The 13017-nt window shown below is 41.0% G+C and overlaps 1 protein-coding gene across 1 annotated transcript; it reads left to right on the forward strand.

The window, feature by feature from the left end:
• The first annotated feature begins 320 nt into the window (after positions 1–320).
• Positions 321–11262, forward strand: CA3 (carbonic anhydrase 3). The gene is made up of 7 exons (XM_064268302.1): positions 321–547; positions 1203–1402; positions 4150–4268; positions 6736–6828; positions 8074–8136; positions 9200–9355; positions 11138–11262. Exons 1-7 carry the CDS (start codon positions 321–323, stop codon positions 11255–11257), a joined length of 978 nt encoding a protein of 325 aa, XP_064124372.1. The 3' UTR covers positions 11258–11262.
• Positions 11263–13017: the final 1755 nt, after the last annotated feature.

A 13017-nucleotide genomic window follows, 5' to 3' on the forward strand; every position in this document is an offset into this window, starting at 1 on the left:
AGGTACGACACTCCATCCCCCGAAAAAAAATGCATGGAGAAGAGAGCAAGGATGAGGCGAAAACTGGCTGCGTTTCTGTTCGTCGGCGCCCATAAGAAAGCCCTGCAGCTTTGGGAGATGGGAGGGAGAGATGGAAACGCCAGGAGCCACCGTTCCAGGGAGAGAGTGGGGAGGGCCCCTCCCCCCACCTCCATCCCACCTCCGCACCCAGACAGCTGTCCAGCTCTTGGAATTCATTGGCTTCCCCCACCCCACCTCCCAAATACCGCCCCAATCCAGGTTAGCCCCCCCCGCCCCACCCTCACTGACCTAATAAGGCCATGCAGTATGCGGAAGGGGCCTATATAAAAGGCGCAGGCTCGCGCGGACTCTGCACGACGCCTCGCGGAGAAGGCAAGAGCCATCTAGCATCGACAGGAACAACCATGGCCAAGGAGTGGGGCTACGCCAACCACAACGGTGAGTACGGACAGCCACGACCCGGGCCCGGTCAGGGGCCAGGGGAGCCCCTCAGCATCGCAGGGAGCGGACGACTCTACGGAGTAAGGTGAAAGCGTAGGCGTAGGAGTGGATAGAAACTAATGTGTACTTGCAAGTTCCAAAGGCTTCAGGCCCTTTTAACTTAATATCAGTTCGCCCTACTGTTACTGTTTCCAGTGAAGGAAACTCAAGCCCAGAGAGGTTTGGTAACTTGCCCAAGATCACATTGCCTCTGACTGGGAAGCCAGACAACCCGATTTCCAGTTCTGATGGTCAGTCACTCTCTGTGACAGCTGGGCAAAGCACTCACCCTCTATGAGCCTGGAGTTGGTATAAGAATTCCTGCCTACCTAAGGCTTCTCCCTATCTATGAGGTAAGGAGTATGAGTGAGCTCTGAAAACCACAAAGTAATGCAAAAATGTATGTGGTCAGTTATTTTATGACACTGGCATTGGTAAAAAAAAAAAAAAAAAAAGTGATGCAGTCCATTCCAAAAATATGCCTTTGAGACTCAATTCTTGAGCTAGATAGAAGGAATACACCAAGGTAAATATAGTCTCTAGGTAGACTACTAACACAGCTAACAGCTAAGCCTGTGTTGTCCAATCTGAAGCCAATTTTGTAATCACTGTGTAGCCTCTGTATTTTGCTGGTTTAGTCAACTAGAAAGAGGCAATGGGCAGTGCCACCGAATAAATAAATCCACTTAACTTTGTTTACTAGGTCCTGACCACTGGCCTGAACTTTTCCCATTTGCCAAGGGAAACAAGCAGTCACCCATTGAGCTGCATACCAAAGACATCAAGCATGACCCTACTCTGTCTCCGTGGACGGCATCTTATGACCCTGGCTCTGCCAAGACCATTCTGAACAATGGGAAAACCTGCAGAGTTGTGTTTGATGACACTTATGATAGGTCAAGTAAGTATGACACTAAATGGATGCTTCCAATATACGTATTGGAAAAATCTGATTTGTGACACGGTAACGGGGCAATTCATCTCTGAAGTGGAGATGACATTTGACTTAGCTTTAGTTATGAATTATATTTATGTACTGAGAAGAATGTCTCACCTTCCAACCTGGGGCAATTTGCTGCTGCAAAATGGCCCTATGCCCACGGAAAAAGTTGGAGTTGGCAATGCATTCCTGAAAGGGAACATGGTAGGGCGATGATGGCAATGAATCCGAATGAATGTTCTTCAGGCTCTGATGGCCTACTGCTGAGGGTTCTTGGGCTTCTTTCCCTGGTCTGGAGAGCGAGGCACCCACGCTCATGTATAGCAGAATCCATTTTACCAAGCAAGGAACATAGCAAAGAAACAAAGTAGGCACTTTCCTCCCCTAACCTGTGAGGGTGCTAATCTAGAGGAGATAATAGGGCCATTGTATGAGTCAAGATGACTTTACTTCCATGCTTCAAACACATTTCTTTCAAATATAGCAGGGTTCATTTTATTAATCCTGTTGATAAGTATTTTTCAAGTATCTGACAATTTCTTCTTGAGTAGTATCTGTGTGTGTAGAGCTGGAACATTACAGCTTTAAAAAAAAAAAAAAATTTACCTGCACTATTAAGCAAAATAGCCAAATAATAGAAAATTAATAGAAATGTTTTACTTCACTATAAATAAGAAAGAACCTTAATATGCGGGTGCTTGATATACGACAATATAATTTCTCATACCCACCAATAAACTCCTATTTGTAATAAAGGTAAAATTATCATTATAATTATGTACATAACTGAACTTTTTTTTAAATTGTGCTTTAGGTGAAAGTTTACAGCCCGAGTTAGTTTCTCATACAAATATTTATACATACATTGTTATGTGACACTAGTTGCTATCCCTATAATGTGACAGCACCCTCCTCCTTTCTACCCCGGATTTCCTGTGTCCCTTCAATCAGCTACTATCCCTTTCTGCCTTCTCATCTCGCCTCGGGACAGGAGCTGCCCATTTAGTCTTGTGTATCTACTTGAACTAAGAAGCACACTCATCACAAGTATCAGTTTATGTTTTATAGTCCAGTCTAATCTTTGAAGAGTTGACTTCGGGATGGTTTTAGTTTTGGATTAACAGAAAGTCTGGGAGCCATGTCTTCTGGGGTTCCTCTAGTCTCGATCAGACCATTAAGTCTGGTCTTTTTACTGGAACTTAAGTTCTGCACCCCACTTTTCTCCTGCTCTATCAGGACTCTCTGTTGTGTTCCCTGTGAAGACAGTCTTTGGTGGTTGCCTGGCACCATCTAGTTCTTCTGGTCTCAGGCTGATGGAGTCATAACTGAATATTCTTAATGACATTGTAGTAATCATAGTTCCTACCTACTAGGAAGTTCCAAATAAGGACTATAATAGACGTTTACATTTTCTTAAACAACAAGCTCACGTTGCTATCTCTTCCTGCCCCCTCCTTGCCCCATTTAAATTAAGCTCCATTTGGAAGGAAAAAGAAAAACGAAATTAAACAGTATCTATTAGGCTGAACCACATGCCATCTTTAAAAAATGCCATTTTTGTAGACAAAAAAAAAGAAAGACTGAATATTGGCAATTTCATATGGTTTATCCTAAGAAATTGGACTCAAATGTCCAGATAGTAACTGTGCCTAGTGGCTGGGCAGGAAAAAATGTAGCGCATCAAGACTCCTCATTCCTACGTGACCAAGCTCTTATTGGCCAAGGACTTGCTTTACGCCTATGGTATAGTTTCACTGTTCCACTTCAACCCAATATTTGGCCAATCCTTTCTAGAATAGCTACCCTCTGAATTCTATCTTGATCTAGTTTATACTGTTAAATTTTGATTTTAGAGTTTCTGCATAGTTTCCTAGTGTTCTTAGGAAGATATTTGAACATCTAAATCACTCTGCAGGCTGAATGAATTGAAACTAAAGTAAGGGGCTGAGGTATTTTATAGCAAGCCCAAATTGATGCTACCAAGAAATATCTAGTTTAGCTGTCCACATTGAGTGATTTCTTGGGAAATTTCTGAATTTTCCATTTCATTTCATTTGAGTAGACATAGTCTAAACCAGGCTTGGATGAAAGTTATTGCTTGTAGTCTTAAAGAAAAATGTAGTTGGAAGACATAGAGAAGGAATTCACATTTGCTCAGTGATTGCTGTGCTGGACACAGGTGGGGACTTTAAAATGCTTAATCTCATTTAATCCTCACAGCGGCTTTGAAAGATTGGCATTATTATTGCCCTCTGAGCGATGCAAAACAGGTTGAGAGAAGTTTAGCAATTTGCCTGAGATCACACAACGAGCAAGGAGTGGAACCAGGACTGGAACCTAAATCTGTCTGGCTCTAAATTATCACGTTCTTCCCACTGCATCACATAACTGACCTGCTTTTTTGTTGTATGCATTCTTATTGTCTTTTTGATATTTTAATTTTGTATTCATAAATGTTAAACTGAGACTTGAAAAATAATAAAGCAAGCAAACTAGACCACAAAGACAGAAAAAGAAAAATCATTTATACTGTCATATCCCAAGCCTTCACTTTGTGAGGAGACCAGTATGCTTGGGCGTGGAACCACCCACTCAGCAGGCTGATGGTATATGCCCATCAAATGTTGGCTGTAAGAGCACTTGTTTAAAGGTGGGCCCTCTAAGAAGATCCGTGAGCTCACTATTGACCTGGCTTCTCTGAATCACAGTGCTGAGGGGTGGCCCTCTCATTGGATCCTACCGGCTTCGCCAGTTTCATCTTCACTGGGGCTCATCTGATGATCACGGCTCTGAGCACAGCGTGGATGGAGTCAAGTATGCAGCAGAGGTAGGCAGAACTGCTGTGAACCAAATACAGTTGAAAACTGAAAAATAACAGCCACGGCAGCAAAACAGCATCCACTGCTTTCCCTTCAAGCCTGGGTGGTGTAAACGGTTAATGTGCTTGGCTACTAACCAAAAGGTTGGAGGTTCAAGTCCCCCCAGAGACGCCTTGGAAGAAAGGCCTGGCGATCTAGTTCTGAAAAATCAGCCATTGAAAACCCTATGACACAGTTCTACTCTGACACATAGTCACCGTGAGTTGAAATTGACTTCTGTGGCAACTGGTCTACTGGTTTAGTTTTAGCGTAAGCTAAAACTGCCAAACATTCTAGGCTAGACAGTTAAGAGAGTGTGAGTTAGCATCATGCATGAAGACTTCCAAGGCTATATTAAGAAATTGGATAGCGGCTTTGTATAAAAGGGCAAAGTCCTGAATGGAACTGCAAAGAGAAGGAGAGGTAACACTTAGTAAATGCTTGCATGTGTTAAGTCATTTAATCCTCTCAGCAACCTTATAAGTTACCTATGAGGAAGTTGAGGCACAGAAAGGTTACATAACAAAGTCACATGGCTGATAAGTGCTAGACTTGGTGTTCTGCCTTATGCAGATTGGCTTCAGAGTCCTATGGGAGCAAACATTACTCTTCTCTCAGTTAACCCGTTAAAGAAAAATATAATTTGTAGCTCCCATCAAGGCAACAACTTGCAAGGGAAGTTTGCACAGGGCCTAAGACAAGCCTCCTGCATGCTGACTTTACAAAGCCAAGCCTGTAAGGGGGACATTGTAAGCAAAATACCCTGGCTGTGAAGATCATTTCCTTTTGCTTTGTGCTTTTCCAAGGGCCAAACCCATTGCTGTTGAGTCGATTCCGACTCATAGCAACCCTGTAGGGCAGAGTAGAACTGCCTCATAGGGTTTCCAAGGAGCAGCTGGTAGATGCGCACTGCTAACCTTTCAGCTAGCAGCTGAGCTCTTAACTACTGCACCACCAGGGCTCCTTTTCTGAGGGCAGGCTCTCGCAAACATGGGGCACTGCCACAGGAACATGAAACCACATGTGGACCCTCTCTAGTGGAATCATTAAACCCATGCCGGTGGAGTCGATTCCAACTCGTAGTGACCCTATGGGACAGAATAGAACTGCCCCGTAGGGTTTCTAAGGTTCTAATTTTTACGGAAGCAGACTGCCACATCTTCTTCCATGAAGTGGTTGGTGAGCTCGAACCAGGGGTGGATTAACCAGTAAGCACAGTATGCACTGGCTTGCATTAGCAAGGAATGTGAGGGCTTAATTGTATTTACTTGCACATCTTCGATGTGGTGGGGGACAGGTGAAACTGTGCACTGCCGATTGTGCAGTTTGGTACAGGAAAGCACAGTTGGGCCCATGCATGCCTTGCTTATTGGGTAATCCTGCCCAAGTTCTAAGCACTGACCTTTTGGACAGCAGTTGAGTGCTTAACCACTGTGCCACCAGGGCTCCTCCATCAGAATCATTAGGCAGCTTGATTGTTGGTTTAAATGAAACTCTAGGAGACCCAAGTACTTCACTGTGATCATTCCATTTCTTTACAGCTAATCTAAAGAGCCAGTGGCAGGATAAATTAATTATTGAAAATACCTTCTAGACATGCTTGTCCACAAATGGGGCAAGTTTAGTATATTTCTTACCAAAAACCAAAACCCACTGCCATCGAGTCGATTCTGACTCATAGCGACCCTATAGGACAGAGTAGAACTGCCCCATAGAGTTTCCAAAGAGCGCCTGGTGGATTCCAACTGCTGACCTTTTGGTTAGCAGCCGTAGCACTTAACTACTACACCACCAGGGTTTCCTATATTTCTTACAGATGTGGGTAATGCTTGCAGTTTTACTTTTGTACATGGGATTATTTCACACTTTTTATCTTGAATAAAATATTTTTAACTGTTGTGAACTATTGTATGCTCTTGCCAGTTTGTATAACTCAATGTGGGAAATTTGACAAATTTAACTAGTGTCCATGTTCTACATTAAGATAAGGCTGCCACTGTGTTCTAGAGCATTGACTGCTGAAAAGAGGTAGATAGGAAAGTGCCCAGGAATTTTCTCCCTTATTTTTCCTCCCTGACCTTCCTATTAATTGTGACTTCAGGATGTTAGCAGCTTCTTATTTACAGCTTCATGTTCACTATTTGACTTGGAAAAAGAACTAATACCATACAAAACTAAAATATTTTGAAGAGATATAACAAAAGTATAGTTTTACAAATTATTATAATGTTATAAATCTATTTATCCTAATTCTATATACTTTTTATTGGACCCACTAAAGATTTCACCAAAATACTACCTGTTAATATTTAGAATTTTATCTACTTCCGTGAGAGTGTTCAGCAACCTTAGACTGTAAAATTACTGGGTTTGTTGTGGATAATTTATTCCCTTGTTCTAAGAATTTTCATCATAACTTGCCTCCTATGGTTTCAGCTGCATTTGGTTCACTGGAATCCAAAGTATAACACTTACGGAGGAGCTCTGAAGCAGCCTGATGGAATAGCTGTGGTCGGCGTTTTTCTGCAGGTAAGGTAAAAATTGACCATACTTTCTCTTTCAAAAGTTAGTTCCTTACCAATACACAGGATTGCTTAAGGAGGGAAACATCTTTCCTTCCCTCTGTATTCACTTCAGTAGTCTTTCAGCTAATCAAAATATTTCCATTAAGATCAACTCAGAATATTTTGTTGTTGTTGTTAGATGCTGTGGAGTTCATTTTGACCCACGGTGACCCCATGTGTGCAAAGTAGAGCTGCTCCATAGGATTTTCAAGGCTGTGGCCTTTCAGAAGCAGATTACAGGCCTTTCTTCCAAGGTGCCTCTGGGTGGGTTCGAACCGTCAACCCTTTGGCTAGTAGTTGAGTGCCTAACTGCTTGTGCCACCCATGGACTCCTCAAAATAATTTACTCTCCTTTAAAGTGTATTTTTTTTCCCCATACTCCAGAATCCCTAGTACTCCTAAATTCTCTCAAGATGTGGGATGTGTGTGAGTGGGTGGTAGATAAGGACAGAATCATTGAGGGAACTTAGGTGTGATGGTCATGAGGGTAAGGGAGGCATGTGTTCATTATCTTTTCCTAGGAGTCCATTTCAACTGCACTGGAAACCAAGAAAAGCCGATGCTGGGAACCACTGTGATGCCAGAGTCTTGGCTCGACACCCCTTCAGCTTAGAGTGGCCACCACTCACATGATTCCAGGCTAAGATAGCACATGGAATGTGTGTGTTGTTGAGCCAACGTTGGTTTACAGAGGACTTAGTGTCATTAAAATATGAGTGTGGTAGTAACATAATCCAGATTTTAAGTTAGAAGTGAAAATCTGGCGTCTTTCTTTTTGAATGACCTAATTTTTTTTTTATGTTCTGACTTCACTGGGCCATTTCTAGTGCTTGAACAGAACACAACAGGAAGTGGAGTGGGTCTGAGAGGAAAGACAATGAATTTAGTTTTGGATATGTAGAGTCCATTCTAGCTCTAATTCTATAGAAAGTGGAATGATTTTGTAGAGAAGGTGGAGGACAGAAAACTAGATCAACTTGTAATTTTGTGGCTTTGTACTTAAGAAGCTTGAAGTCCAAGTTCAGGACAGAAAACATGTAACCTAAAATCTTGGGTGGAATATAAACTTGTTTTTCTGTAGTACATGGTATTCTGGCAGATTTATAAACGCCAGTTGCAGATGGATGGATCAAAATGAGCTTTTAAAACACTGCTAAATTATGGAGAAGGGAGAAATGTAATTCTTGGTTTTCTGTTTTCTTTACTACAGGTAGGAAGTGAGAAAGGCGAGTTCCAGCTATTTCTTGATGCACTGGACAAAATTAAGACAAAGGTAAAACAAAAAACATCCCTCGAACATAAAGCAGGGCATTCTGATTTTCTTTTTACATTTTCACATGTATTTCTCTCACCTAAAATTAGTTATTAAGTTTGATAGACATGCTAATTATATATATAAAAATAAATACCAGTGTATATTTTTTATGGTTTATAGTTTTTAGAGCAGTTGCACATACATCAGCTTATTTGATCCGCACAGTCAGCCTGCCGGATAATTACTTCCCCAACGATGTAGGTGCGAGTCAGAGAAGTTGAGTACCCCCCCAACACACACACACACCATGCATGTACACATGCTCACAGAGGTATTAAATGTCAGTCAGGGCTCAGACAGGGCTAGTCACTTCTTGGTGCTGCCCTTTCTCTCCTGGGCCATGCCTGTATCTTTTAAACCTTAACAGAAAAATCAAGTTACCATCTTTGACTCTGATTCACGGTGACCCAAGAACTGTTCCTCATGGGGTTTTCAATGGCTGGTTTTTCAGAAGTAGATTGCCAGACCTTTCTTCAAAGGTGCCTTTGAGTGGACACCAACACCCAGCCCTGTTAATAGCTGAGCACTTAACTATTTGACCATTCAAGGACTCCAGTCTTAACGGCAGGCTTTTCTAATTAACGAGTACACTTTGTCTTTGGGACCATTCTAATCATTTGATTTGTTCTAATTAGATGCTATTAAGTTTTATGACCAGAGAAAGTAAATATTTCAAGTACTATACTCAATAAAAATGAGTCTTTTTTTTATCATAAAGAACCAAAAGATTAACTCATATGAAATAATTCTGCTATATTTTGGATATGAATTTCTCCTTTTTCTTGAAAAGTGTTAGAATTATAGTTCTACTCACAGTTAAAATAATAGGGAACAAAATATTTTAATGATCGTATTAGTTAAAGTCGGCTTCAGCCATTTGCCCTTTATTTCTGAAAAGCACAGATTTAAAAAAAAAAAGAGTTCTACTTGCTCAGTTGCATTTGAAATCCGTGCTCACAATGGTAAGACCATTCGATGGGGCATATACCTGCTCACCGTGCCTGCGCCCCCTCTCTCTCAGGGCAAGGAGACACCCTTCACAAACTTCAACCCTTCCTGCCTATTCCCTGCCTGCCGGGACTACTGGACCTACCAAGGCTCCTTCACCACGCCGCCCTGCGAGGAGTGCATCGTGTGGCTTTTGCTGAAGGAGCCAATCACCGTGAGCTCCGACCAGGTAAGCAGCAGCCACGGAGCCTTGTGAGCACTTGGATTTATAATGGAGCCCTGGTGGCCCAGTGGTTAAACATTTGCCAGCTAACGAGAAGTCGGCGGTTTGAACCCACCAGGTGCTCCTCAGAAACCCTATGGGGCAGTTCTCCTCTGTCCTGTAGGATCACTGTAAGTCAGAATCAACTCAACAACAATGGCTTTTTAAATTTTTTTTTAAATAAGATGCCAAATGGAGGTTTATGGAACAGCTGTAATACCTGGAGATTTCATAGTTTGTCCTGGTTAATTACCATCAGTTGGGTCAGTTTTCTAAAACTTGACTTCCAAAGGGTACTAGGATAAATGCCAAGTTATTTAAAAGTGGCTGTGATACTCAACCATGACTGGGTTTATGCTCTAGAAACACAAGAATTTCGATTAATATATTAGTCTTTTTGGTTTGGAGGTTCCCAAAATACTGAGCCCTAGTTAGGAGATAGGATTGTGAATATAACCCCGGGAAGGAGAAGGGTGCTTGCTAATGGGAGGAATTTAATATCCGCGTGAGGCATATATTATTTCTCCAATTTTACAGATAGGTTGAGGCTCAGAAAAGTTAAGTAATTTACTGGTGATCACACAGCCAACAAGTGGAGAATCTGAGAGTCTAATTCCATGTGCCTGCCTCTGCGGCCTCTTAATCTCTTTTCCCAGGCCTTTCTTCTTACTGTTCATTGAAGAGTGTCCTTGCAATGTTTATTAAATAACCGGTCCTCAAGGAAAGGTTGTTTGGGAGGAAATAAGTGGACAGGGCATGGAAAAGAACAGATTAAAGCAAGGGGACAACACAGTGACCCCCAATTTAGATCATTAATGTCTACTGTAATAATAAGATTAGCTTATTGGTACCAACTTCCCTTGATTAGGACAGAAACTTTCGTATTTCTGCCAGTTGTGGACCCAAGTATCAAAAGATCAGATCGAACTGTCTCTTTCACTGATTCAAATATTTTGAAAGAGGAATGAAATTTTCTTAGGGAGAGAAGCTAAAAACATTTTAAAACAGAAATCGAGTGTTACTAATGAGAATTTCCTAAATTTCTGTCCTCTGAGGTTAAAGTTTTTTTTTTTTAATTTAAAATATAGCATGACTCTAATATTTTTTGCTTTTTTAAAAATGGACTCCATAAACCTGTATAGCGAAGGCCACTTAATCTTATTATTTGCATGAGAGTGCAAATGATGTTAATATTATCATCTTCTCCTGCGTAAAGTTTCCTGCGTAAAGTGGATAGTTCATACCGAGCTTCAAACAAAAATAATTATTTCAGAATTCAGGGGTGAAATGTTTTGGCCAGAGGGCATGGTGATTCTGTTTAAAATGAATAAAAGGGTCTTATAAATAAAGAAAATGTTTCTAATACCCAGGACCTGATAGCTAAATAGTTCTGACTGAACACTGGAGACAGGTTTTGTAGTTTGCTTGTCTTGTTTGTAAAACCAGCAACTTCTAACTCTTCACGGTGTAAGGTGTCGAAACCAAACCAAACCAAACCCCTTGCTGTTGATTCCGACTCCTAGCGACCCTATAGGGCAGAGGAGAACTGCCCCATAGAGTTTCCAAGGCTGTCATCTTTACAGAAGCAGACTGCCACAGCTTTCTGTAGTGGACCAGTTGGTGGGTTCCAACTGCCAACCTTTCTATTAGCAGCAGAGCACTTAACCACTGTACCACCAAAGCTCCTGTAGTGTCTACTTGGTCTGAATGCCAAATGTTGTGCTGACACTGTGCCCCTACCCCTTGCAGATGGCCAAGCTGCGGAGCCTCTACTCCAGTCCCGAGAACGAGCCCCCGGTGCCCCTGGTGAGGAACTGGCGCCCTCCACAGCCTCTCAAGGGCAGGATAGTGAGAGCCTCCTTCAAATGAGGCCAACCGAGCATGCCCTCTTCAGGAAAGGAAAGCTGCCTTCGCAAAACGTGTTTCCTTGCTTCCTATTGGTGCTCCTTACTCAAAGTATATTTCGATTTTCCATACTGAGCAATGAATGTGAGAATCTGAGAGATGCAATCATCAAGAAACCAGTTACTTTGGACAAGATCGCATATGAAAGCATGAACTTCACATTTGATACTTTGTCATGGTCATCTTCCCCATAAAAGTGGCATTTTTAGTAAGGTTTCAAAGAAAAAGAAACAGAGGCAGAGGAGAAAAGGAATAGAAAAAATGGCTATTGGGCACTGTTTTTGAAATCTTAAATAGAGCTTCAGTTGTACTGTTTTCATATTATGAGTTGTCCATCTTAAACAGAAATCATAAGTAATTCTGTATTTAAGAGTAGATGTTTCTGAAGATCATATAACAATTAAACATCAGCCAGAAATTAAAATTAATTAATATGGACATCATGAATTGAGACATTAATGTGTTTTAACTCTTAAGTACAGCCAAAAAAGAAGTCCAGTCTATCCTTTATTAAAATTTTAGCTACTACTAAGAATTCCTTGTTTTGACCATCAATGAAGACAAAACACGGTAAGACCAGGTATTTAAATTTTTTAACCCATTATTTGAGTTTCTTTTTCATAAAGAGGGTTGACTTTTTCTTAATATTTTCCTTTACCTGAAGGAGGGCTGTTTATTCTTAATTTTACTACTTTTACCCTTGCATGCCTATTAAACTGAAAACTGCCTCAGACATCACTCTAATTTGAGGCTGGAATTAATGATTCCTACAACATGCAGAAGTGAATGACTCCCTTGAAGTCAAAGCAGTAATATCGATCACCAAAACCAATAAAGACACAAATGCAAAAAGTTGTGTGTTGTGTTTTTAATTTTTTTTAAATAAAAAGTGGATTATAAATGACAAAAAAAAAAAAGAGTAAAACCAAGAATGATAAACTTTGTAAGTTTGTTCTTATAACTGAATGGATTCAAAGTCTCAGTTTGACGGGATGCTACTCTCCTCACAGAGAGGCTAAGATGTGGGTATTTTAAAACAACTCCATTAAATATTGTCACAAAGTGAGTACTTAGTATTGTATAACATAAACTCATCACTCTGTAAAATATAATTTTCAAAGAGTAATTAATTGCGAGGGCCTTCTAAGGAAATTGCAGACAAGAGGAGGAATGTGTGACTACATATTTGAAAGTCTGAAGTAGCTTCAGAGTTTTTCTCTGGTTTAGCATTCTGGGGTTCAGACCAGTGTAGTGGGTACTACTTAGGGGCGTGGAATCATGTCAGATTGTAGTTTTAAGCCCCCCTGCCTTTTTTAATGTGCCTCAGGATGATGCTAGCCTACCACTGTAAAAGTGCAAACAATTAGACCATCAAGAGATTTAATATTTTTAGGCATAAGGTCACTAAAACTCTAATTTACAGTTGGTAGCTTTGATACGTCTTTTATGACATCACTGGCTAATAACTTACTTTTAGAAAATACCAGCAACAACTTCATTACCTGAAGGAATGAGAACGGTATTGGGTCAGGAGAGTCCTGAGGAGCCGGAAGTCAAGTCATCTTACAGAGTCCTGTGAGGCTAAAGTTATTTAATAGATTACCACTTGGGTGAAGTAAAACCAGGTTGGTCAGTGCAAAATGGATGTGTTAATTAAATCCCTTGAAATTAGGTGTGGAGCTCTCATCATTAGTGGTAATATACAAGCTGATTCTCTCAAGGTA

The sequence above is a fragment of the Loxodonta africana genome, chromosome 14 (assembly GCF_030014295.1).
Source record: "Loxodonta africana isolate mLoxAfr1 chromosome 14, mLoxAfr1.hap2, whole genome shotgun sequence".
Taxonomy (NCBI): Eukaryota; Metazoa; Chordata; class Mammalia; order Proboscidea; family Elephantidae; genus Loxodonta; species Loxodonta africana.

Bases quoted from the DNA above. Each gene is read 5' to 3' on its own strand.
- CA3 (XM_064268302.1), top strand. From the start codon at position 321: ATGCAGTATGCGGAAGGGGCCTATATAAAAGGCGCAGGCTCGCGCGGA. The intron at 4,269-6,735 runs GTAGGCAGAACT...CTATGGTTTCAG, and splicing joins GAGTCAAGTATGCAGCAGAG to CTGCATTTGGTTCACTGGAA. The intron at 8,137-9,199 runs GTAAAACAAAAA...CCTCTCTCTCAG, and splicing joins TGGACAAAATTAAGACAAAG to GGCAAGGAGACACCCTTCAC.